The sequence below is a fragment of the Equus quagga genome, chromosome 16 (assembly GCF_021613505.1).
Source record: "Equus quagga isolate Etosha38 chromosome 16, UCLA_HA_Equagga_1.0, whole genome shotgun sequence".
Classification (NCBI taxonomy): Eukaryota; Metazoa; Chordata; class Mammalia; order Perissodactyla; family Equidae; genus Equus; species Equus quagga.
Genome location: NC_060282.1, coordinates 4,005,396 through 4,033,349, shown reverse-complemented (window position 1 = coordinate 4,033,349; position 27,954 = coordinate 4,005,396). Strand labels below are relative to the sequence as shown.

General features: G+C 42.8%; 1 protein-coding gene across 5 annotated transcripts in view; it reads right to left on the bottom strand.

Annotated features, from left to right (window-relative positions):
* Positions 1–27,954, bottom strand: part of TRAPPC9 (trafficking protein particle complex subunit 9) — a 622,060-nt gene that overhangs the window by 593,076 nt on the left and 1,030 nt on the right. For 4 of the 5 annotated variants that reach the window (XM_046642579.1, XM_046642581.1, XM_046642580.1 and 1 more), the window contains exons 2-4: positions 15,640–16,233; positions 7,140–7,285; positions 5,383–5,511 (exon numbers count right to left, since the gene is read on the bottom strand). In XM_046642579.1, coding sequence (XP_046498535.1) covers positions 5,383–5,511; positions 7,140–7,285; positions 15,640–16,223 — 859 coding nt within the window. In that variant the 5' untranslated portion in view covers positions 16,224–16,233. Of the gene's footprint in view, positions 1–5,382; positions 5,512–7,139; positions 7,286–13,238; positions 15,603–15,639; positions 16,234–27,954 lie in introns of those variants that run through there. The other variant, XM_046642583.1, reaches the window with a different exon arrangement.

The window sequence follows — 27,954 nt, the reverse complement described above, 5'->3', positions numbered from 1 at the left end:
CTCTCAAACTCCCTAAACTCATAAATCACTCCATTACGCGAGGAGGACTAGCGGTGGGAGACAAGCTGGACACGTCTCCCACCTCCACGCCCTGAGTATGACAGCGGCAGGTCCTCTCATAGGACGGCCTGCTGTGGCCCAAAGCTGCCTGGGACTGGCTGAGTCTGTCCAGATCCTGGATAGAGAATTAAGTTACCCATTTTCCTGTATCCCTAAAGTTCACGGAGAATGTGGCCTTATCAGTAATAAAGGTGACATTTACCTCCACCTGCCTACTCTTTTGTCTCATCTCTCAATTGCCTGGTGGAGAAAATTGGACTGTAATTATTGGGCCCCCTTAACCCTCAACGTATACTAATTAACTATAATTCAATGGTTTCACGTAGGTGCAGGGTGGCTGCACAACGTCCCTCTCTCTGATGCTGCTGCTAAATCACGAGTATAGGAACTACCGATCCTCTTCAAAGATTTCACTTATTTCTTAACTGAATTTTTCCTGATAAAAATCATATTTTCCCATTTTAATTTCTTAGTAATTGCCAAAGACTATAAAATGATGGCTTCATACAAAATAATAGCTAAATTTTGGGAGATCTTTTATGAAACAACCACTGTTCTAAACACTTTACTTAATTTCTCTCTAATATTGACAATTGTACAAAGACGATATTAGCATTCCCATTTTACAGACAAGGAAAAAACTGAGAAAGAACTGACTCAAATTTGCATGACTGCACACTCAAACCCAAGTCAAAAGACTGGGCTCTCTCCACGATAGCAAATGACCGCCCATTAATTAACATACAACAGTAAGTTCAATACTCAGAGAGTTCAATTCGTTTTTCAGCTTTAAGGTGCTCCAGAGACCTTTTCTATCTTTTTTATAAGATCATGGCTGACTGGTTTCTAATATTGGAAGAAAAGTCTAATTTCGCCATTGTTCGCACAGCAAGTCTGAAATTTTCACGCTGAGATAAGAGAATAAAAATAAGATATAACTAGAATACTTTTTCTAGGTATCCAGACATAATGGACATTGTGCTATGCTGAAGCATTAAACAAAGAAATCAAATTAAAGGAACGTTGTCTTCTTTTACAAACAGGAAAATTGACTTTTAAAAGTGCAACAGCGCCACCTATGGCCAAAAAAGGCTTCCCAAGTTGCTGGAAAAGATGCAACCAAAAAATTGGCTGCATATAAGCAATGATCAGTAAGGATTTTAAAAATAGGATGCTCAGAGACCATAACTAAAAGCTTAGCTAGCACATACTGAATTCTACTTCAGGGAAGGGAGTGGAAGTCAGTACTTAATCTTAAATCTTTAATGATGCTGAATATAAACAAAAAACACAGGATCATGGTAACTAATCTTAGAACAGGAAGGAATCTTAGGCACTCAGTCCAGCCTCTTCACTTTACAGATAGAGGGGTGAGACCCAGGGAATCTGTCCTTCTAGCAAGCTGTAGCAAAGCTTACTCCTACACCTTGTCTCTTGCACTATACCAAAAACCAAGGGATCTATACTAACCCTATATTCATAAAAGTCACATCTGCATTTTTCCAATAGTGGGAAGTCTAAGTCTTGCAAAATACTTCCCAAAAGGCTAGTAACTACACAACACACAATTTTATTGAAATACAAAAACGTTTATTGACATATTAAAACAGCATGAGCTCCCTTTTATTCTCTCTATAAAGGAAAAGTGACAGATGTCGAATCAACAGTTTAATTTTTTTTAACCTACTAAGGTACAGAAAAAAAATCAAAATTTTCTTCAATCACCAAAGAGATAAGCTTATTCCCTGAAAACAGCTCAATATCAATTTTTCTAAACTTAATCGCTATGGTCAAATTCCTAGTGATTTAAAGGTTTTAGTGGACGATTACATGGCAATATGAATTCTGAATTGTAAAAATATACATTCTGTACACATAATATTTAAGTTCTTCTGCTTAAGGCAATTTAGCTATTCCCTATCCTACTAGAATGACACTGATTTCATCAAAATTTCATATCACACTAAAAGAAAGTAACTGAATCCTTATCACTTTAAATCATATTCATATATATCATATGCATATACGTGTTGAATAAGCACCAGAAATAAATCACCCTCTTCAGTATTCAAACTTGCTGCTTCTAAACAATCTATGTCATTGTGATGGCGAATTTTTATTGAGCACCTCTTAGGGGCTTTACATACATAGTATCTAACTCTCACAACCCTACAAGGTAAATAACATTATTCTAAGTTCACAAATGAGGAAATATACTTAGGCCATAAGTACAAAGCTGACAAGTCCCACGTCCATAAAACTTATATATTCATCATCAGGAAAGAAAAGAGTATAGGTTTTTACTTTCACTCAACATTCACTGAATTAATCTTTTCTTCCGTACTAAAGACTACATAAAACCAATTCAGTCTTTATCACTTTTTCTCTCAACAAGCATCACTAGAGAAAACCAAGAAATAAGTCATTAGCAATGGTAGATTTTCAAAACCCACTGCTCTTTGCATTGTAATTTTCTGTGCTTACAGAATTGAGAAAACAAAAAGATACTAACTTTTTAGTTTTTTTAGCTGAGAATAAAACATTTGTGAAAATGCACAATTTTAATCTATGCAACTCTATCTCATGTTTTCACTGATAGCTCTTCTTTTAAGACCTTCTCAGGCTGAGACCACTAAAATCTGTCATTTACGAACTCACAGAATTTCAGAATACCAGTCAATGGGAGGCTGATGAGAGGAGCAATTAATGCATACTGTGCAGTCATACCAACCTGGGTTCAAGTCCGGAGCCTTCAAGCACATGATTTGGGGCAAGTTACCTCATCTCTAAACCTCAGTTCCTCACCTGCAAAAAGGAGGCACTGATACCTACCCTCAGATGCCTGTTCTGAGGTAAAACAGAAAGCATTTGGCACAGCCGCTGGCCTATGGTGGGTGCCGAATAATTCATGGCTATGTTGATAATTATGATGATGGTGATTACTATTAATAAACTAAGATAGACCATAAAGGAGAAATAGTTACATGTCAAGAAGCATTACCTTTTGGACTGAGTGCAGAATGTCCTATTGGTTTTTTTCATAAACCAAGTTCTGTCTGTTAATTATAGACTTACAGGTTCATATACAAGTCCCCAGAAAAAAGAATTAGTGGCTTCTAACCTTTGAATACTAAGAAAGTAAAGTTCAAAAAAAAAAAAATTAAAACAAAAGGAGAATTAAAGCAAAAAGAGTTAGGGACTACAGAATTCTTTTTGAAACTAAGATGACTCAGTTTTAAGAGGGAAAAAAATCTCTTTTCTCAGAGGAAATCTGCTTGAATACTATGTCATCTGGATCTGAGATATCTAGAGTCTTTTAACACTATTCATGAACTCATACTACCAAGTCTTAAAACAACTTGAACAATCAACAATAATAACAATAGTATTAATAATAGCTGCTAACATTTATCAAGTGCCGGCTAGGATTGTTCTAGGAACTTTATATGTGTCTCTCATTCACAAGAACCCTATAAGTTACTATTGTTATCTTCCTCATTTTACAGATAAGGAAATTGAGGCACAGGGAAATTAAGCAACTTGTTCCAGGTCACGCTGACATTAAATGACGCCTGTATTTCTTCTGTTTTGCTGTTGAAAAAGGAACCTGAGATATAAATTCAAGGAAGAATGTTAAATAATTAGTTTGTCTGGTCTTCACCTCAGATAGTAGACGCCATAAATTCCTGATGTAAGACGAGGTTGCCACTACAAACTGAATAATCTTGAAATTAATTATCCAAGATGAAGTAACATATCTGTTCACGCTGTCAAGCCCATTAATGCATCTGGACCCCCCACTGCTGGAAAGGGAGTAACACTATCACTGATGTAAGGAGATAAGCGCTCTCTCAGCTCTAGTCTGGGTTTCACTGGAGGTTTTCCCCAAAGACCGTCTCCAACAGTAAAAGTTCTCAAGGTTCTTACACTATGTAAAGCTAAATAAAGACATTTCTCTACTATAGACAGAGCAGTTTTTCAAAAAAGCTTAAAATTGTTTTTGTCTACACTCAGCAAGGGGCAAAAATGAAACACTTTCCAAGACTCTCGAGTCTCACTAATCACATCCACAGAACAGCCTCGGTGCATTATAACTCTTCAGATCACAGGGGACAAAAAACAACCTCCAGCAAAAGGACGCCCATGGAGAGCACAGAAAACTCTCTTCTAAAGAGAACATAAGGCACGTTTTCATCTCTCTGAGTGTGCTGGAGATTTTAGCATCTGGTCACTGACTAGAGAAGACAATACGACTTAAAACGCCGTAATCTCATACCAGAGACAGCACTTATAACGACAAGGAATAACACAGGTGGTGAACACTGACGGAACATCTCAGGTCAGAACCAAAGCTCAGGAAAGGCAGGAGCAGAGAGATCCTCAACCTCAGACTTTCTATGTCACTTCTCAGCCTGCTTTACTTTCCTCCCAAATAACTGAGACACCACTGAAACCATTAGGAATGCTGTGCTGAAGAGCAATAAAATATCTTCGAGAACCATTATAGATTCATCTAAGCAGTTCTACAAAGAGCGCACCCAGATTCAGACTGTGCGGCTACTGTAACTGGTTCGGAAAGGCCGGCTCTGCATTCTTTGCTGGTGATAGGGGATGGCATAATGCAGGAAAAAAAGAAATTTAAGGCTCTTCCCCAACCAATACATGCCAACTACCGTAGGCTTTCTCTTTGAGGAAAAAGGTATCTAAAAATCTCATGGATTAAAAAACACCTGGCAGTTTTGTGTATAGCCTTGATCTCTGCATTCTGTGTTATTATCTTTGTGATCTGTGCAATATGACAACTATATCCTGGCAAGTTCATTCATTAACAGTCAAAAGGGTCAAGTTTATTCAACAAGCATTTGTGGGTCTGCTCCTCCAAAGAAGACTTTTCACTCTTCATTGGTGCTAACAAACATAAGCAAATCAAATTTAACTCATTAAGAGAACTTCAAGAACCAGGAAAATAAGAAACAGCCCCCAGGCCCTGATTTAGCTATTAAATCATAATTTTCATAACTCACAGAAATTATAAAAAAGACCCAGAAACAGAACTTCAAGGTTGGTCTACCATGAAATTTTATGCAAGTTTTCCAGGAATCAACCAATCATTGTACTCTATTAACATTATTCAATAAGATTCAAGAAGATCAATAAATATCCAATAAAATCAGAAGAAAATGTCTCATGCGCAAGATTTCTGATTCAACCGGTTTTATACTTTAAACAATAGTCAGCCTTAACTCAGAGGGACAAGTAGTAAATTACTCCCACTTGCAAGACCGTAGATGAGGCCAGGTCAGAGGAAAGAGCGGAGCTTACCCGGTCGATGTCTGTTGGCTGCTTCAGCAGGAAGAGAGCTGCCCTGACACCTTCGAGCTCCAGTCTTACCACCAGTTCCAGCAGGATAGTGATAGATGACAGAAGCTGAACATAACCCTTCAAGGGCAGCTGGGCATTAAAAAAAAAAAGTACAATTAGTAAAGTTAGTGGCCCATCATTAGCTCAAATTGCAATGGCTAAGAATGATTTGAACAGATAATGTGGAAATGCCAATTTTTCCCCAAAACAAAGATCTCCACACACCTTCTTTAGGAACCCTACCAACCCTGGTGACCACTCTCTGGGTGTGAGGTACACAAGTGGGTACCATGCCTTCTGGATAAGTACCTGCTGCAGAGGCCCTAATGCTATAGCTCGAGGGGATACAGTTATATTCCACCAATCAACAACAGGTATTTATAGACTTCTCTTTCAAGAAAACTAAGTAAAACTCATATTCTGTCTTTCTCACCCTGCTTAACCCTTTATCTCTTTCTTTCTTTTCCGCCATCTCTTCCTAGTTCTCACTCCTTTTCTTTCCTACTTTTATTTCTCTATCCTCTTTAAGAAGCCAAATTATGAAACCTAAGTCCACTTTAAATATTCTTATATTTAATGTGTTCTACAGCACATTGTTAAGCTTCCATCAAAGAACTTACTTGGTTACTTCACTCTGACTTGTATTATCATAAGTGACCGACAGACTAAACCGCTTCCTCAAGGAAAGAACCCTACTTTAATTCTTACTCACACAACATTCATTTAACAAGAATTTATGGGACATCTACAATATGCCAGATGATGGAGACACACAGACCATGCCTCCCAATCCTGTGAGACAGTCCCTGAAGGAGAAAAACAGCTAAATACGCAATTCCAGCACAAAGGGTTAGCTCCATAATAGAGAGAGTTCTGTACACCCTTTGCCTGGAGGGGTCATAAAAGGCTGCCCTTTGAAGTAGGTTTGTTGTTTTGTTTTGATTTAGTTTTTCAAATTGAGATATAATTCACATACCATAAAACTAACCCACTTAAAAGTGTACAATTCAGCAGTTTCTAGTATATTCACAGTTGTGCAATCAGTACCACTACCTAAATTCCAGAACATTTTCATCACCCCAAAAGAAAGCCCAAACCCTTTAGCAGTCACTCCCCAGCCCTCCTCCACCCAGGCCCTTGCAACCTCTAATCTGCTGTCTGCCTCTGTACATTTGCCTGTTCTGGACATTTCAGATAATTGGAATCATAGAATATATGGTCTTTTGTGTCTGGCTTCTTGTACTTAGCATGATTGTCAAGGTTTGTCCATGTTGCAGTGGTATCAGTATTTCATTCATTTTTAACATTCCACTGAACATTTGAACATTCCTGAGTAACTGTACAGATATATCACACAGTGTTTCTCCATTCATCAGCTGATATACAGATGAAGAATGAGTGTAAGAGGTGACAGATGTAGGGAATGGTATTCTAAGCAGAGGACAAGTTGTACTAAAAAACAACGAAGGAACAAGGAGAGGCAGTGGGTTTTCGAGGAAGTACATGCGGGTTTCAGCAGGACTGCAGTGCAGGCCTGGTGGGCAAATGGCAGGAGATAAGGCGGGAAGTTACCCCAGGCGATGCCCACAGCAACCAGCGCAGCTGACTGCTTCTCCTCCCTGATCTTTTATTTTCAGAGCTATTTTTTCTGTTTTCTCTTATTTGAAATAACAGCTGCCATAATTATATATCTGATCATTTTCATCAGATAATCTTACCTCCAAGCCACAAAAAGTCATTCACTGAGCGGAGAAGTTCCACCGACATGTGGTAATGTACCAAGGAGTCCTGCAGCATCCCGGCCTGAAGACATAAGTCCCCCACATGTTTCCGCATGCGTCCTTGGCATCTCTTCTTGTAATGTCTAAAAAATAAAATGCACGGAAATGAATCACTGTTAATGCACGACTTCTACCCCAAAAGTACACTGGCTAAGCACTATTCAACTCTCTCACTACAAAAAAATTGCTAAGAAGGCAACATTAGGCTCTATAATTGAAAGCCAGAAACTAATCATTGCCAGGTACGTGAGCTGGAAAGGTCCTAACTTCAAAAACTACTGCCAAGTTATTTTCTAAACGTAATAGGTACCTAGGACTTCTACCATACATTTCACTTAGACAATAGTAGGTAGGATTCCTCTTTCCAAATTTTCCAATTGCAACATTAGCACAAGAAAGTTTATGTTTCAGCTTTTTAAAAAATCAATTATCTTCCAGTTTCTTAACTTGAAACCTATTATTATTTTATAAAGAGAGCTATGTGGCGTATTATAAGCCAACCATTTGGTTTTTGCAAACAAGACCTCTATCTTCAGTATTTCAGAGCAAACTTTAATAATGCTTTGAGAGGGTGGGGCCTGAGCACTCACCAACAGCTCTTTAAATATGGGCAAGGATGTGGTATTAAATAATGCAAAGGTTTCTAACTCCCTATCAACTCAGAAACCAAAGAAACTATGCCGAAATCTTCCTTTATCAATTTTAAATATTCCTATTCTTTTTAATATTGAATTTCCTAAAAGATACGATTTTTTTCTAAGAAAAATAGCACCTGCATTAAACTTTCCCTGACCAAGAAAGCAATCTTATCAAGAATAAAAACCCCAATAGAAATCCAAAAGATGAGAAGTTTCTAGCTATTTTCTTTTTTAAAGATTGGCACCTGAGCTAACAACTGTTGCCAATTGCCAATCTTTTTTTTTTCTTTCTGCTTTTTTCTCCCTAAATCCCCCCAGTACATAGTTGTATATTCTAGTTGTGGGTCTTTCTAGTTGTGGCACGTGGGACGCCGCCTCAACGTGGCCTGATGAGTGGTACCATGTCTGCGCCCAGGATCCAAACCATCGAAACCCTGGGCCGCCATAGCGGAGTACACGAACTTAGCCACTTGGGCACGGGGCCAGCCCTGAGAAGTTTCTAGCTAAATGAATGTTACTGACAGACCTCAATGCAGAGTTAAATCCCATCATATCTAACTCGAACGAGCTCAACACACTCTTTGGCTACCCTGGAACTTAGCTTTTCTGTTCCAAATGTTGGGTGAACTAGGATTATCACATAAGGCAGAGAGGGAGAGAAGAGGGAACACCAGCGTCCATTTGTTTTCTTCCAAGCCACACAGCAGTGTCAGGACAGCCGCACCAACAAGCCTTCCCATAAGAAAACACTACAGCTGTACTGCCCCTGCCATGCCCAACCAGGCCCCCCACAGCTCTCTCTCCCAGAGGTCACCCCAACAGCCTTCTAATGATCTCTCGGACACTCCCCATTCTGTACCAGCCCTCCCCTCTGTCCCTACTGCCTATACACACACACCACACACCCCCCACATGCACACACACCACACACACATACACACATCACACACATACACACACCACACACAAACACATTCACACACTACACACATACACACACCACAGACACACACCATACGCACACATATACCACAGCCCACATACACACACACACACACACAGTTGGAGTGGCCTTCCCAAAGCACAAATCTGATTCTGTCACTCCCCCACTCCAAACTCTTGAAGCGCTTCCCAACACAGTCCTAGCCCCCTCCCACGGCTCCCGCCTCCCCTCCTAGCACCGCCCCCTGCCCTCTCCAGCCTTCCTCCAGTACCAGAGTCCCCAGTGACCTCAGGTTCCACCTGACCCTTTCTGCCTAGCTACTTCCCACTCTCCTGAGGGCTCATTTGGACTGCCAGTTTCTCAGGGAAGCCTTCCTGCCTCCGGCCTCTGCACTTTGGGTTAGGGGTGCCTGCTGTGTTCCTGGAATATTCTATGCTGAATCACCTTCTGACATTTGTAAGCTCCAAAAAGGTCAGTATACTTTGTTTACTGTTGTGTGTCCATCCCTCTCCCCTGGACACTCAGCCGTGTCTGTTATGAGTAAACAAATGAATAGATGGGTCTCAAAAGGGACCAACAAAACCAGGACTACCTCTCCTAAAGGTCCCTCCCTGCTGACATCCCTCACAGCCTCCCTCTGTTGTCAGTTTTAAAAACCAAGTTCCTGCAAAGCCCACATGACCAGGCCCTCTCCTGATAGGCGTCCTCCTCAGCAGGAGCACGCCCACCCTGAACTCCGGGAGATGGACCACTTAGAGCTTTTCAGCACAGGGCGCTCGCCCAGGCCCCGCCCCACAAGCCTCCAGGCCTCTGCCCAGGCTGCTTCTGCCACCTGAGCCACCATCCCTGCCCCTTCACCTGGCTGACTCTTACTCTGCCTGTAAAACTAAATGCAGAGGGCTCTTGCTGCAGGAAATCTTCCCTGGAGATGTCCTGTAGCTCTCAGCTGGGCTGCCCTCCACAACAGGATTGCAGTCACTATCCGGGTATCTGTCCATCCCTCCGTTAGGACCATGAACTCTCTGAGGGCACTTGGGAAGAGGAGAAAGAGAAGAGGGGAGGAAGGAGCCAAAAGCCAAATCACAGCCCAAGTCCCTAATGTGAGGACTCTCACTTATGTGTCACACGCCACTGGACTCATTAGGGGAAAAGGTCCCCCAAACAACTGTGAAAGCATCTTACTCGGACAGCAACATAATGCACTGTGTAGGCATTCTTTATCTTCACCTGATATAAAATGATAGCAGAGAATAATATAAACTGCACAGAACTTCAGGGAATGCGCCCCCTGGACTTAGGAGGAACAGAATATTACTACATCCAACTCACAGAAAGGCAGTTCCTGTGCCTCTCCCGCCCCAAGGTGGACAGCGCTTAAGTTCAGAAGCCTCTAAGGCTTACTTTGCACTCACGCATCGTTTACAACCAGGTCACGGTTGAAGTGAAATGAAAACACACGTCTCTGGGACATAAAGCGCTTCGATGCCACCTAACCATCAAAAGAGCCTGAGCTTCGTGAAATAGACCTGCAGCACTTCAATGAGGGACGTTTTTCTGAGAGGTTTCAAAACTGATCTACTTTATCATTACAACTCTAACAGGGAGGTAACAGAATTCGTAGAGAGAACAGGCCCGTGTTTGAATTCTGCTTCAGCATTTACTAGCTGTGTGAGGCTGGACTAATTACTTAACTTCTCTGAGAATGCTTCCCACTCTGCAAAATGGGTCTGCCACCGGCCACCTCGGATGGCACTGATATGACGTGAATGAAGTACGCAGGCAGGACGGCTGACTGGTGCCTGACATAGAGTCCTGTGGGTTCCCACCTCGCTCCCCTCCTCCTTCAGACTTGTATTGCTCCCCTAATAAGTATCAAGCCCCTGTGACAAACTGTCCTATGCATCTTGTATCCACCTAGTACAGTGCCTTACACTTAGAAGGATCAAAAAAGAACTGTTTCCTCGATAGAAGCTATCAATGTTCTTAAGAGGTTTGTTTTTAAGTCTAATTTTGGGGAAAAGACTATTCCAGAACTATCCAAAAATTCTTCTACATGTCAGCTCCTCTCTCCTCAGGCCCCTATCCCATCTGCCTTTTGTTCCATGGAAAAGACAGTCCACTCGGCTGGGACCCTCCTCAGGCCCTTCCCCTCGCCTCCAGGATGAGGGGCACTCCGTCTTCTCCTCACTCCCACGCGACTCCAGCTCCTGAGGAGGCTGGCCTCCTCCGTGCTGCTGCCAGAGTGATCTTTCTAAGATGCAAATCTGCCCACATGATTGCCTTCAGATTTCTTTAGCAACTGCCCCCCACCCCCAAGCACCTTTAGGATGAATAGCAGCTGCTCCTAAAATCCCAAACTCCTTAGAATACTACGAAAACCTCCAGGACCTGGGCTTTCCTCCGACCCCCCTGGGTCACATCAGAGTACCCAGGGATCAGCCCTGGACCTTCCTCCCGCCTTTGTCTACACCTCTCTAGATGAGCTCATCTACAGTCACAGTTTTAAATACAAGCTAAATATTGACAACTCCCAAGGTATACCTCTGGGCCCGCTCCTTCATCTGAGCTCCAGGCTCACAAATCCAACTGCCTCTTTGAAATCGTCACTTCAATGTCTAACAGGCATCTAAAAAACATGTCCAACACTTACTCTGCAATCTGATACCCAGCAGGTACCTCCCAGTCTTCCCCTTTTCAGTAAGCAGCCCCACCACATGCCCAGGTGTTCCCGTCAAAAGCCCAGGTGTCATACCTGACTCCCTGTTTTCCTCACCCTCGCCCCCACACTGAAATCAGTGGCAAGTCCTGTCATTTCTGAAGTATACCCCAGCTTTGGTCCCGCAGGACCACCACAGGACACAACCAGCTCACAGCAAAAGTGTGCTGAGTCATGGTCCTCTGGAGGGTGCTCACTGAAGAGGGATGTCTCTCCAGGCACCCGTTACTTGGGGAAGCCACTTGAGACCCACACAGGAGGCCAAGAGGACGGTCCAGGAAAAGGAACTCATGGTTCTCCCGTGGTCTGAACTCCGGAGGGTCCGAGGTCTAGGAGAGCTCCCAGTGAGAGGACACACCTGCCACAGGTGAGCAGGTGAGAACGGAAGAACCCAGGGAAGGCTATTCTCCCAGTGATGCCCCCGGATCTAGTAAGCAACGCAAAAGGCCCTGTGGTCCAGGGCGTCACCCAGCCATCACAGGGTCCCTGCCCTCCATTTTCAAAGCCAGACAGCTTCAATTTCTTGTACTTGCTACACTTATTTCTGTTTTGTTCCCCAGAACACGCTGGAATCTTTCAGAAAGTCTGGCCTGTCTCAATGGAGACAAAGTAAGTGAAGCATGAAAGTGATAACATTTGGAACAGATCATTAAAGGAAAAACAAGGCCTTCTGGCCAGCATGGTGGTGACAGCAAAACTTTTCCCCATGAGTGAGATGGACCAGGGGGAAGAATACGAGGCCCTAGGTCAGCCAAAGATTCTCCCCTCAGGGCTACCCTGGGTGTTGGAGTTTCACTACTGCAAACTAATGACATGCCCATCAGTGATGGACATTAGGCTCAACAATTACAGAAATAGCTATTTCTTCCCAACGCAGGGTTAAAAGTAAAAGCGGGAACAGGTAAGGGCCTGCAGATTGCCAAGGGGGGCCTGAGGGGGGCCTAAGGTGGGCCCCAGAGCTGACTCTGAGCATTACTGGCTAAGGCACATAGGGAATGGCAGTCAGTTACAGAGGTCCTGTGTCCACAGATCCAAACACACTAGCTATTTAGGAGACGGCCTTATTTTCCTGATCCTTGGAGAAGTCACTGTCATAAAAGGGGCAAAAGACTGGTATAGAGTTGAGAATAGCCTCTGTCCCTTTACGAAGGAAGGTGGCTACGGTGAAGTCAAATCAACGGCATGCTTGAGGGGAAAGCAAAAGAAAATCTGGTAACCGCTTCTTCCAACAGCGTCCCTTTGAGGCCGGCATAGTCTCGCACTGGCCACACCTTTACCAGTGACTGCTGGTCGATAAGCACCATCATGCACATCACACAGCAACAGCCAAGAATCACGTGCCTAATGCGTTCATTTAAAAGCCAGAATCAAGCAAGGCACTGTGGTCTTAGACTTTCCGAGTTAAAATAGCCCGTGAAAAATCCCTCTGCAGCCGCCTAAATCAATTAGCATCTCATGTCCTCAATACAAACAAAAAATTAATAAAGGCTCATTTGTCACCAAATACTAAGTAAGACAAAACAAGTTCCCCAAAGCAAGTATTTTAACAGACATCAAACACCAATGGGTTATGCACTAAAAAAGCTAAAATTTTTAAGAATTAGAAAATAAAAAGATGACCAATATAATAGATGGATCTAAGCAGCAGTAAGTTTTCATTTTTTAAAGCAATGGAGGCAATGGGAAGGCAGCGCATAGGGAAATCTAGCTATTTTCAAGGCAATATGTTCACAGCCTACCTTTTCAGACCCAACAACACACTCACAGGGCGGTATGATAGAAAAAAAAAAAGGAAAAGAAAAGAAAGAGGAACAAGCAAAAATTAGAAACACACAAGAACAAAAATAACTTCGACAGCTACAGCACTACGTGTATGAGAATTCACCGGGGGCTTTCATGAGCTGGGTCTTATGTGAACCCTGAAGTAAAACCCACCCACCCCCAGTGCTCCTGGGACGTCGGCCCACCTGCCATGGGGCCCATCAGTGTGGTCAGTGCATCAAACCAAACTACATCTAGAGATTTCCTTTCAAGCTGCAAAATACGATCTCATTTCAGGTTGGACACTTTTTATCACTCCTACCAAGAGATGTACGAGAGTTAGGCTCCGTTCCTGCACCAAATCTTTTGAAAAACTAGAGAAGTATGGAGCCTTGAAAGCAACAATGATTAACAGAGATTAGAGGAGAAGGTGCTTGATTTGAGGTCACTGGTGTCATTATCCCACTGAAGTTCAAATGACGGCTGGGTGTTTACAGTACGGCTAGAATAGAAAGGACCCACTGGGAGGGAGGGTTAATCCACTGCCGTGTTTCCAGTGCCTAGAGCCGTGCCTGGCACCTGGAGGCTCTCGATAAACACTTGTTAATATTATTAGCCACTACGCACCAGGCACGGTGTCCCGAAACAGTCTTCCTACTCCCGCCAAATTGTGAGCACAGATTTAAAAAGGCAAAACAAGCTGGGATTCTCTGGTGGGTCTGCAACCTCAAAGCCAATGAGTCTATGAGCCAAAAATGTCACCAGCACCAGAGGAGTAACAAAGGAGAGGGCACTAGTGGTGCACTGTGCAGACCCACTTTCTAAGGGATGACGACCACCAGTGCCTGCCCCGCCTGATGGCCCAGGAGGCCCAACAGGTGAGGTAAAAGGCTTTTGAGGTGCTCTGGTGCATACAGCAGCTTTGTCCCTCAGCAGCTGCCCAGGCCCCTAAAACTGCCCCCTCAAATCCAAGCAATAAAAGGGGGGCGCTGGCAATGCAGATCACAGGGCCACTGCAAGGATTAAGTACAGGTCGTGGGTATGACGTGCCTTGTCCTTTCCAAAGGCCACATAAACATGTCCGGGTAAGAAAATAAAAATTACTCCAGACCCTGCAAAGTCACACATGCAGGTGTGACTTGTGCTACTCGGTGCTTCTTACTTGCAGGGCTGGCCTGGGCCTATTTTTTTCTCAACTCTGTGACATCTTCTCCTCCGACTTACCAACACCCAGAAAGTCAGTGTTTGATCTTAGGTAAATTCAAGAAACATACTGAGGGCCTTCTTTGCAGTGGGCACTCTGCCAGCATGTACACTGTGTCATTTAGTCCTCACCTTGGAGACCATCGCCCAAATTCCACAGAGGACGGAGGAGACTCAGTGCCCAAGGCACGAAACCAGAGAGACACCGCTACCCCACACTCTCCCCAGCAAAAAGGACCACCTCTTGGAAAGAGCTGCAGCCTAAGCTTGCATCTCATCCTCTTGTGCTCAACACATGCCAGAATGGCAATACAAGAGAACAGAGCAGAGGGCAGAGAAGAGCTAATTGCAATGCTGGTACAAAGTAAAGCTGTTGACTTAATCACAGGGTAAATGTGAGGACTGACCTTTTCCTGCTCTGTCCAACACTCCCTGTTCTACAGAGAACATAAACACGCTCTCCTCTGCTCGCAAAGCGAGGAATCTGACGCTGTGGCTACCAGGTAGGGAGAAGGGGCCAGACCCATGCCGAGTGCTGGGTGTGGGAGGCAGGAGACACAGGCTCCGCTTCCTGCTCAGCTCGCACCTAGCTCTGCTGCCTCTCCAGACTCAGCGTCTCATCTATAAACCCAAGGGATGAGACCGAATAAAAGTTTTCAAACTGTGCTCTAGGGCAGCACTGTCCAAGAGAAATAAAATACAAGCCAAGTAAATAAAGCTAAGTTTTCTAGTAGCCATATTTTAAAAAACAAGCACTTGAAACTGATTTTAATAATATATTTTATTTAACCTAATATATGTAAAATATCATTTTCACATGTAATCAATATAAAAATATTAATGAGATATTTTACATTCTTTTTTCCGGACTAAGTCTCCAGATCTGATGTGCATTTTACTTACAGCACACCTCAGCTCCGACTAGCCTCCTCTCTAGTGCTCAAGAGCCACAAGTGGCCACGGTTACCATACGGGACAGCAGCACAGGGGGTCCCACGAAGGGTCCCAGCTGGAAAGGGGGAGCAAGTGGACCCACTAGCCCTAAAAGGATTTCCCTTACCCAAAGGCTTTCTAGCCCTTGCTGCAATAAAATCCCACCATTTGCTTATCCCTTCTTGCTGTAAGGAAACAACCCAAGCCCAAAGCCAAGGAAGCTGGGCCCTCAGGCAGACTTACCTACTATCTGTGTCCAAGCCTACAAAGTCTTTTTTCTCAAACGGGACACAGAGAAGGGGGATCTTATCCCCAGACTTGTCCGTGGCCCTATCCAGACGCTTGGACTCGAGCACAATGAAGAGCGACTCGATAAAGTCCTCGATCCTCTTCTCTACCGTCTCACAGTCCTCGTAGTTGGGGTAGAAGGCCACATCGGTGCGTGGCTGCTCGGTGATCTCGCCCTGCAGCCCAAAGACAAAGAGCCGGGAGTCGTAGAGCGTGGAGCCATAGATCTCCTTCTGCACATGGAACTTCTCGAAGGTCTGCGGCCAGTCCTTGGCCGAGAAGCAGTCTGTGATGGTGATAAGGCCCACAACTTTGCGGTGGGTCTGGAAGTCGCCCCACTCGTTGTTCTCGGGTGGGTAGTGGTGCCTGTAGCGGATGTAGAGCACACGCTGGGAGTCCCGCACGCTGATCTGGCTCACAGAGGAAATCCTCTTGTAGATCCTGAAGAAGTTCTCTTCCGAGATGATCCCCACAGGCTGGACCACCACAAGGAGAGTCTGGTGGTCCTCAGCACACTGCATGTAGTCAGGGACGCTCATTTTGAAGTCCCTGCCCAAAGAGAAAAAAAGGAGACTTTGAGGTGCACACTTTTGAAGGCTGTTGGCCCGCTTTGGGACACAGTGATTCTGACACTTGGCACGTGGAAGGCAGGGTGAGCCCCGAGCAAAGCTGCAGAGTACATTTTGTGCTTAGAGTGCTGCATATGGCCACCACAGCTCTTATTCACAACACCATAACCCCTGGACTAGGCTTTGAGCCCCTGCGGAAAAGGGTCTGTCTCTTATCTTTCTATTTCCAGCACCTTGCCAGGTACCGATGTAGAGTCAGTGCTCAAAAATGTTTGCTGAAAGAATGAATGAACAAATGAATGAACTGCTCCCCCATCCCCTCAGCAGGATATAATGAAAAGAACCACAGTAGAATCACCAGATCTGGATTTGAACTCCCATCTCCCTGAGCTCCTCAGCTGCAAAATAACGGAGATAATAAAACCTGCCTTATAAGACTATGGCTGGATTAAAGGAGGTTGCAAATGTCAGGCACCTGGTACTCGGCCTGACATAAAAGCAGGGATAATATACATCTATCACCCCTCCTTTATAAACTGTACCACCCTGAGAGAGTTTTCTTACCTCTCTGAGCCAACTTCATCAGATATGAAAAGAAAACATTACCTGACTTCCAGTACCATTGAAGAATGAAATCAGATAACCCATATGAAAGCATCTGGCCCATAGGAAGTCTCAATAAATTTTGCTGAATGAATGAATGACCAAATGAATTGAAGTCCCTGCCCAAAGAGAAAAAAGAAGACTTTGAGGTGCACACTTTTGAGGGCTGTTGGCCCACTTTGGGACACAGTGATTCTGACACAGACCATCATAATGGAGATGGCATTGCCCGGAAATCAGAAGACCATGTTCAACCCCTGACCCTAAACTAACCCTCTAGGTGACCTGGGGCAGGCGGGTGTGCTTCTTTTAACCCCAGTTTAATCATGAATAAAAATGAGGATAATAGGGGCTGGCCCCGTGGCAGAGTGGTTAAATTTGCACACTCCGTTTTGGCAGCCCAGAGTTTCACTGGTTCAGATCCTGGGCACAGACATGGCACCGCTCGTCAGGCCACGTTGAGGTGGTGTCCCACATGCCACAACTAGAAGGACCCACAACTAAAATATTCAACTATGTACTGGGGGAATTGGGGGAGAAAAAGCAGAAAATAAAAAAGAAAGAAGACTGGCAACAGTTGTTAGCTCAGGTGCCAATCTTTAAAAAAAAAAAATGAGGATAATAATATATACCTCAAGAGGTTAGTGAGTCAATATTCTGGTTATGCTATTATATTATAGTTTTGCAACATGGTACCATTAGACGAAACCGGGTAAAGTGTACATAGGCTCTCTCTCTATTATTTCTTAGAACTGCAGGGGAATCTACATTATATCTCAAAATAAAAAGTCTGATTTTTTAAAAGCATATTGAGATTAAACGAGCTCACTGTATCAAATACAGAAAATACCATACAAATAGGAAAACACCTAGCCCACCAGATGCACTCAGTGAACACTGCCGCTGCACCCATCAGTAGGTTCCGACTTCACAGTATGGGGATGGGAACTCATGGCCAGAGGCAGCTGTACCCCCAAAGCTAACCAAGCTTAGGCTTCAGGCCCCACTTGCAAAAGCCCCTTCCGTGGCCCTATTTCTAACTTTTTCTTAAATAGGAACTCCAAATTGCACAACCTGCAGGTCATCAAAACCTGACTGCAAATATCATGGCAGTAGCACTCCCAGAGGAAACAACAAAATTAAAAGGCCATTTCTACAAGACCTCTGTATAATTCTAATGGCAGGGATTTCCTCCTGGACTGAGAGGAAGAGGACTGGGAGGAATTTTGGACATGCAGTCCCTGAGGCCACCTAACTCATGATGGATTTTAGATCTGAACCTTCACCTTCCACAAACTTCAAAATATACACGGACAGAGGGGTATGAATAAGATTTTTTTTAAAGGAATCCCTGGCCCCTTAACATATCTTGTTTCTATCCAGAACATAAATGGTTTATATGAATATTACTTCATTTAAACCTTTAAATATCACCTCAGCTTTACAGATGAAGAAAATGAAGCAAAGAGAGGTTTATTACATTGTGCAAAATCATAGAGAGGCCACATCATAGGCAGTATTTAAACCCAAGCCCCCCACTCCACGCTCACACTCTGAAGGATGATGTCACTCTCTCCTCTGCCTCTCTCCTGCTCCCTCTCTGCAAAACTTCTCTGGAGAGTCTTTTCTGCACCACCTTGGAAAGAAGCAAAATCACAAGACCCTTCCACAAAGAGGCATGGCACCCCTCGGGAGAAGTACCAAAATCTTAAGGGTTAGGGTTGAGGAGGGAGATCTGAGAGTTTTGCATTTCTCGAAAGGAGGCATGGGTTTAAAAGAAACTGAAAAACATTTATCTGGTCTAAGCCTTCATTGTGCAGAGAAGAAAACGGAGGTCCAGAGCAGATGAGGAAAGGGCCTTAGTAACAAATACTGCCTCATCACAGCACCAAGAAAGCCCTGGGCACAGCTGAAGAAATGAAGGACCTACAATGCCCAGGAGAACAAGGGTTAGAAAAAAGAAAAAGTCATACAAAGCCTTCTTTCTACAATACTGTACAATGAAGTTTCATCAAGTTATTCAATATGTTTGCATCTAAAATTAAGGTAGGCTATATCAAGGTATAACAGGTTCTAGAAATTGAGAATTTGGAAGCATAACGGAAATTCCAACCCTTACTGTGGTTTTTCCCCAATTCAAGTGAGTGCTCAGTGGATCACTCTGTGCCGGGCACTACACTAGGCATGGAGTTCTCCCAAATACAGATCTTTATTAACATGTGCACAAATCACATATAGGCCTACCTCAGAAAAGTCACCTACAGGTAGATCAAATTAGTAAAATTTAAAGTGGCATGCATTATTAGCAAAAAGGATGCTGCTGTGGCATTAGCAGTAGGTGGCAGGGAACTCTGGTTGCACCAGTCCGCCAAGGTGGTTCAAGCACTGGCTGTGACTCTGTGTGACCAGAAGTGAATCATGGAGTTTTACTGACATTTAGTTTTCTCTTTTGTGAAAGGCTACAGTTGAAACTAATGATCTGTAAATCTCATCATTCACATACCCAATGTTTAGTGAGGACTTCTTATGTGCCAGGCTCTGTACAGATGAAAAGAGAGGGTCCCAGACATATTTGTGGGTAGAAAGAATTAATGTCATAAAGATGTCAATGCCCTCCAATTTGATCTATAAATTCAATGCAATTCTGCTTATAATTCCTACTAGATTTTGCACGGAATGTAACAAGTTAATTTATGGTCAAGAATAGCCAAGAGAGTAATGTCAGCATCATGGTGGAGTGAGCTGTTCCCTTAATCTCTCCCCACTAAGTTACAACCAAACAGACATTCAGTAACCAACAGAGGATTCCCTACAAAGCACAATAGGACATCTGAGAGATCCACACAGCCATACATCTGAAGGTTGGGGTACTGGATCCCCAGGAAGCAGTGGAAGGAGGTGAGCAGATCCCCTCCCGCTCCTCTTCCCCAGCAACAGTGATCTAGGTGTCATGGGTCCTCACACAACAGCTGGTGCATGACTGAAGTGGAGGCAGGGAACAGGCAGGCCTGCACGCAAGTGCTTTCACTTTCAGAGTAGCAGCCCAGTCCATGGGAATGCTCCACACCAAGTGGCGCAGCTCAGCCACCGCGTGGGCACCCCCACCAGGCGCAGCAGCCCAGACAAACCACCCATGAGCGCAGAGCAGGCCCATATGCACAAAAGAGAGCATCCCTCCCCTCCCACCTAGCACAGCAGCTCAGGTGGTCCCTGGGCAAGGCAGTGGATCTGCACCAGAGCACCTGCACATGCATGTGTGACCTGTTAAGCAGTTGCAGCCAACGGGCAGATGCAGACAAGCCCTATCAGCACAACTTCCAATAGATGCAGTAGGTTCATAAAACACAGCTCCTGCCAGCCCCTAGTAGTGGCAGGAAGAATCTGCAACCTGATACTACCATTATGCACCAGCAAAGGATCACTTCATCAAACACCATGAAGAACTACATTAACACTTCAGAGCAGAAGGAAAATGACAAGTCTCCAGAAATGACAGAGAATGACAGAGAATTCAAAATAGTTGTCATAAAGAAACCCAATGAGCTACAGGAAAACTCAGAAAGACAGTTCAATGAACTCAGGAATAAAATTAATGAGTAGAAGGAATTCTTCACCAAAGAGACTGAAACTCTAGACATAAAAACAAACAAATTCTGGAGATGAAGAACACAATGAATGAGATAAAAAACAATCTAGAAACCTTAACAAACAGAGCTGACATTATGGAGGAGAGAATTAGTGATTTAGAGGACGGAAATGTAGAAATGCTTCAGGTGGAAGAGAGAGAACTAAGACTCAGGAAAAATGAAGAAATTCTTCGAGAAATATCCACCTCAATTAGGAAATGCAATATAAAGATTATAGGTATTCAAGAAGGAGAAGAGTAGGAGAAAGGAGCAGAGAGCTTGTTCAAAGAAATAATAGCTGAGAATTTCCCAAACCTGGGAAAATTCACAAGAATTTTTGTGTACAAAAATACACAAAGGCAATAGAACTCCTAATTAAATCAATGCAAAAAGACCTTCTCCAAGGCATATAACAGTAAAACTGGCAAAAGTCAATGACAAAGAAAAAATATTAAGGGCAGCAAGGCAGAAGAGAATAATCTACAAAGGAACCCCTATCAGGTTTTCAGTGGATTTCTCAGCAGAAACCTCACAGGCCAGGAGAGAGGGGAATGATATATTCAAAATACTGAAACACAAAAACTTTCAGCCAAGAATACTCTATGCAGCAAAACCATCCTTCAGATATGATGGAGAAATAAAAGCTTTCCCAGATAAACGAAAGCTGAGGGAGTTCATTGCCACCAGACCTCCCTACAGGAAATGATCAAGGATGCCCTCTTCCCTGAAACAAAAAGGCAAAGGTTTACAAAGCCTTGAGCAAGGAGATAAATAGACAAAAATCAGAAAATTGCAGCTCTCCATCAGAACAGGTTAGCAAACACTTAGTTATAACATAAAAGATAAAAGGAAGGAAAGCATCAAAAATAACTATAAACATTTCATTTTCATCACAAACAAATACTTTGTGATGACAACAACAACTTAGAAGGGCAAGAGGAACGAGGTGGAACCTGATTAGGCTAATGGAGATAAGAGGCTATCAGAAAACGGACTATCTTGAGCCAATACTGATGACCTAGTAGTTAAAGTTTGGCACACTCCACTTCAGCAGCCTGGGTTTGGTTCCTGGGTCTGGAATGACACCCCTCATCTGTCAGCAGACACGCTGTGGTGGCAGCTCAAGCAGAAGAACCAGAAGGCTTACAACTAGAATATATAAGTATGCACTGGGGCTTTGAAGAGGAAAAAAATTTTTTAAGGAAAACGGATTATCTCATCTATGAGATCTTTTATACAAACCTCATGGTAACTACTAAATAAAAAATCAGAGCAGAGACACAAATCATAAATAATGAGAAAACCATCACAGAAAACCACCAAACTGAAGGGGGAAGTCACAAATACAAGGGAAGGGAAATATAAAACAACCAGAAAACAAGAGATAAAATGGCAGTATTAAGCCCTCATATATCAATAATCACTCTACATGTAAACAGATTGAATTCTCCAATCAAAAGACACAGAGTGGCAGGATGGATTAAAAAACAAGAACCAACAATATGCTGCCTCCAGGAAACACATCTCAGCTCTAAAGACAAACGCAGGCTCAGAGTGAAAGGATGGAAGACAATACTCCAAGCAAATGGTAAACAAAAGAAAGCAGGTGTTGCCATACTTATACCAGACAAAGCAGACTTTAAGATAAAAAAGTCAACAAGAGACAAAGAGGGGCAGTATATAATGATAAAAGGGACACTCCACCAAGAGGACATAACACTTATGAATATGTATGCACCCAGAACAGGAGCACCAAAGTATATAAAACAACTATTAATAGACCTAAAGGGAGAAATTAACAGCAACACAATAACAGTGGTGGTGCAGCAGTTAAGTGCGCACATTCTGCTTTGGCAGCCCAGGGTTCGCTGATTCAGATCCTGGGTGCAGACATGGCACCCCTTGGCAAGCCATGCTGTGGTAAGCATCCCACACATAAAGTAGAGGAAGATGGGCACGGATGTTAGCTCAGGGCCAGTCTTCCTCAGCAAAAAAAAAGAGGAAGATTGGCAGCAGATGTTGGCTCAGGGCTAATCTTCCTCAAAAAAAAAAAATAATAAACAAACCTGAAACCATAAAACTCCTAGAAGAAAATATAGGCAGTACACTCTTTGACACTGGTCTTAGGAGCATCTTTTCGAATACCATGTCTACTCAGGGCTGGGAAACAAAAGAAAAAATAAACAAATGGGACTACATCAGACTAAACAGCTTCTGCAAGGCAAAGGAAACCATCAACAAGAAGAAAAGACAACCCACCAACCGGGAGAAAATATTTGCAAATCATATATACAACAAGAGGTTAATGTCCAAAATATATAAAGAACTCATACAACTCAACAACAAAAAAACAAACAACCTGATCAAAAAATAGGCAGAGGATATGAACAGACATTTTTCCAAAGAAGGTACACAGATGGCCAACAGGCACATGAAAAGATGTTCAACCTCACTAATCATTAGGGAAATACAAAGCAAAACGACAATGCAATATCATCACCTTACACCTGTCAGAATGGCTGTAATTACCAAGACAGAAAATAACAAGTGTTGGAGAGGATGTGGCAAAAAGGGAACCCTCATACACTGCTGTTGGGAATGCAAACTGGTGCAGCCACTATGGAAAACATTATGGAGATGCCTCAAAAAATTATAAATAGAAATACTATATGATCCAGCTATCCCACTATTGGGTATTTATCCAAAGAACATGAAATCAACAATTTAAAGAGACTTATGCACCTCTGTGTTCATTGCAGCATTATTCACAATAGCCAAGACATGGAAGGAACCCAAGTGCCCATCAACTGACGAATGGATAAAGATATGGTATATATATTCAATGGAATACTACTCAGCCATGAAAAAGATATAATTGTCCCATTTGCAACAACATGGATGAACCCTGAGGGTATGATGTTAAGCAAAATAAGCCAGACAGAGAAAGACAACGACAGCATGATTTCACTTGCAAGTGGAAGATAAACAAACACATGGATAAAGAGAACAGATTAGTGGTGACCAAAGGGGAAGGGGGTAGGGAGGTGGATGAAAGGGGTAAAGGAGCACATATATACGGTGACAGGTAAAAATTAGACTATTGGTGGTGATCATGATGCAGTCTATACAGAACTGATAAATAACAATGTACACCTGAAATTACACAGTGTTATAAACCATTATGATCTCAATAAAATAACTGAAAAAAAAAAAGAAAAAGAATGGCCCAGAAACTCCTGAAGAACCACCACTGGGAAGAGGCATTTGTCCCATCAGATAGCAAGACCAGATATAACTGCTAATGGGGTACAGGGCTTCTTTTTGAGGTGATGAATGTCCTAAAATTGATTGTGGTGATGGCTGCACAGCTCCGTGAATACACTAAAAACCACTAGATTGTCTTTTTAAATGGGTGAACTGACTGTATATGAATTATATTTCAATAAATCTGTGAGGGGAGGGGAAGACCAAATAAAAGGCTACAGCCAGCACAGTATTGGCAGAGGGATAAAGAGAAAAATGGAATGTAATCAAGCCCAGAACCAGACTCACACATACACAGAAATTTGAAGTGCAGCAGAGTTGTCACTGTAGAGCAGTAGGAAAGGACAGACTCTAACAACTGGCACTAGGACAACGGGCAATCTATGAGTTAGAAAAAGATACCAGCAAATAGAAATGGCAAGCAATTGGATATATTGGAGTATATGAGGAAGCCATTTGGCGTAAACCTAATTCGGCCTGACTTTGTTTTTGCAAAAGGGTCTGACATGGCCATCGAGCACACATTGTATATCTGCTTTAAACTTTTACTATGACAAGAACAAATGGCCTTAAGATAAAGGCGCAACTTTCCCCCACATTGGCATTTCCTTAGCAATAAGCATCTTTCCTTAGGCTAGGAACTGATTGCTGTGCTCACCTTTGACCACCCAGCTCACGTGTGACCACCCAGCTCGAGACAACAGACCTGCCACCCTGCTGTGTCCATCAAGACAGCAGACCTACCTGCTGTGTCCATCAATTGCTGTGCCAACAGAGCAGTCTCGTGACTGTTGTAAAAAGGACATTCCAATCCTATGTGAAACATCCTCTTTGGGGGCATATAACCACTCTGTACACCCCACTTCTTTGGTGCCCTTTCTTCCTTCGGGAAGAAAGGCCCTGGGCCATGGTCCTCACATTTTAGCTCAGAATAACCTCTCCTAAATTTCCATTTATAGATTGGTTATGGATTATTTTCATCGACAATACACAACCCAATCACAATATGGGCAAAATGCTCGAATAGACGCCTTTGAAGAGAAAACTCACATAGCCAAGACATGTACAGAAAGACGCCCCACTTCAACAGCAATCAGGAAAAAGCAAATCAAAACCACAGACATAGGCCGTTTCACACCTACCAGACTGACCACCCAAAAAAAAAAACTTATTGTGGCAAAATATTCACAACATAAAATTTGTCATTTTTAAGTGTACAGTTCTGTGGCATTTAGTTCATTCATGTTGTCGTGCAACTATCTCCAGAATTTCTCACCTTCCTCAACCAAAACTCTGTAGCCATTAAACAAGAACTCCCCACTCCCACTCTCCCTAGCAATTGGCAATTACCATTCTTCCCTTTGTTTTTTCTTATTTTTTGTCTCTGCAAATTTTACTGCTCTAGATCCCTCATAGAAATGGAATCATACGCTATTTGTCCTTTTGTGACTGGCTTATCTTACTCAGCAGAATGTCTTCAAGGTTCATCTGTGCTGTAGCATGTGTCAGAATTTCCTTCTTTTTTAATGCTAAGTAATATTCCATTGTATGTATATACCACATTTTATTTATTCATTCATCGAAGGTCATTTCGGTTGTTTCTAGCTTTGGGCTACTGTGAATAACGCTGTTGAACATGGCTGTACAGACAAAACATTTTAACCATGAAAAACATCAAGTGTTTGCAAAGATGTAGACCAAAGGTAACTCTCTCGTATGACAGATGGGCGTGTAGACTGGTAGATCCTAAACCTGGCAATTCCCCTCCCAGGGGAACTCTGGCACATGGATGGCAGGAGACATAAACAAAGGTTCTTAGAGGCACGAACCAGAGACAACACAAATGTCCACTGTCAGGGGAACGCAGAAAGAAACTGTGATCTTTTAACACAATGGAATGCTACAGAACAATGAAAACGAATCACACTGCAGGAACATGGACGAATCTCAAAAACATAATGGGTAAATAAAGCCAGTTGTGAACTAACACAAGCAGTACAATTCCATTTATATAATGTTCAAAAACAGACAACACTAAACAATGTATTGTTTAGGGATATTTATACATATGGTAAAACTAGAAAGAAAAAATAATTTTGGATGGTGGTTACTTGGGTGGCAAAGAGGAATGCAGTTTTAGAGGGAAACAGCAGGCTTCAGAAGTAGAAGTTATGCTCTATTTCTTCAGCTGGATGGTAAATACAAGGGCATTTGTTTTGCTATTCTTTAAACTGTACGTAAACATCACATATACCTTTGATGTATTATATATTTCAAAATTTTTAAGGGCTTAAAAAAGAAAGGAGGTCCAACTTCAAGAAGCTGATAGACTAGTTTTCAGGAGGTTAGCCAGTCTCAGAGCCTCGGCCCTTCTCATCTGTCAATAGACGATGCTGCTCCCGTAACACCCTTCCTCCATAAGCAAGACAGAGGGCCAGAGAAGGCAGCGTGTTACAGACCCAGACCTGCCTGAAGGCAGGGGACAGCGAGTCTCGGACACAGGTCTGAGGACAGGACGTGCTTAGCTTCTCTAGGCTGAAGTAATATGAGAAAAATAAGAATAATGTATGAGCTCTTCATAAAACTAAACTTAAGAAAATGTAGTAAGCGCTTTATAAATATTAACTATTATTCTTATCATTTCTTTTTAGGTTACGATCTTCCCCCATTTTTTGGAGCTGAAACATCCCAGCTTTTATAAAATGATGATGAGAGTATCTGGCGGTTGTTTTCCATTGTCCTATCTGGGCGAAAATAAAAATTGACAGCCCTGTTATGGACCCTCCAGCTTTCTGGAATTTCCCAATCTATGACATCTAAACAACTAAGTCACCCTGGACTAAATGATCCCTCTAGGCCCCTTCCAGTTCTAACTAGACACTAAAAAGCAGACCAGCAATCAAATCCATGCCACAGCTCAATAAACTTAAGAACCTCAGGCACGGGTTTCTCCCCTGAAGCAGCTCAGTATCAGCAAGCTTCTTGTTCACTTTTGCCCTAGACGGAAAATATGCATCTAACACAGGAGGAAATGTGTCTCCTCTAAGGTGGGGAAGGAACTGCACTGGGCTCTCTACAACTTATCATATTTAGACTTCACAATACTCCTAAGGAACAATCGTTACTATCTTCAGTCTTACAGACGAAGAACCCCAGGCTATGTCATTAGCTCAAGGTCCCCTAATCTCTAAGCGACCAGCTGGAGCCAGGCTCCAGAGTCCACGCTTTTCCACTGGTTTCTTCAAGAGAAAATAGGATGAAATAAGACCTGGCACTGAGCCAGTTCTGTTTCTGAGACAAATCTAATACACATATTAAAACTTCAAAAACATATTTCTTCAACTTGATAGTTCCTCAGAAAGTTAAACACAGAGTTACCATATAAACGGGACTTCTATTCCCAGGTGTAGACCAGAGATTTGAAAACATATGTCCACGCAAAAACTTGTATATGAATGTCCACAACAGCATCATTCCTAATAGCCAAAAAAGTGGAAACAAGACAAATGTCTACCGACTGATGAGTGGATAAACAAAATGTAGTCTATCCGTACAATAGAATATTACTCAGCCAGAAAAAGAAACAAAGTATTGATACCACTAGTACACAGATGAATCTCTAAAACATTATGCTAAATGAAAGAAGCCGGTCACAAAAGGCCACATATTGTACAATCCCATTTACATGAAATGACCAAAATATGCAAACCCATAGAGACAGAAAGTAAATTCCAGGCTGCCAGGGGCTGCAGGAGGGGAGAAGGAGGAGTGACTGCCCACGGGTATGAAGTTACTTTTTGAAGTGATGAAATTGTTCTGGCACGGTGATGGTTGCACAACTGTGAATATTCTAAAAACCACTGACTTGCACATTTTAAATGGGTGGATTTTATGGTATGTGAACGATACTCCGATAAAGCTGTTATTTAAAAAATATTTCTCGACAACTCTGTTTCCCTCTGTCCTACTCCTATACTACTCGTCTGCCATACAGTTTAAGAAAAACAAACAAAATGAAACCTTGTCAGGAGATCTTGAGGACTGCAATATACCTGGGTCTCCGACATCAAGCCTCTAGTGCTGTTGCTTCCTGTTAAATACTAGCTGGGCTGGACTACAAGGCTGTTAACTGTCTTTTAAAAAATTGACAGTCACTAGTTTAAACCGGGGGGGGGGGGGGGGGGGGGGGGGGGGGGGGGGGGGGGGGG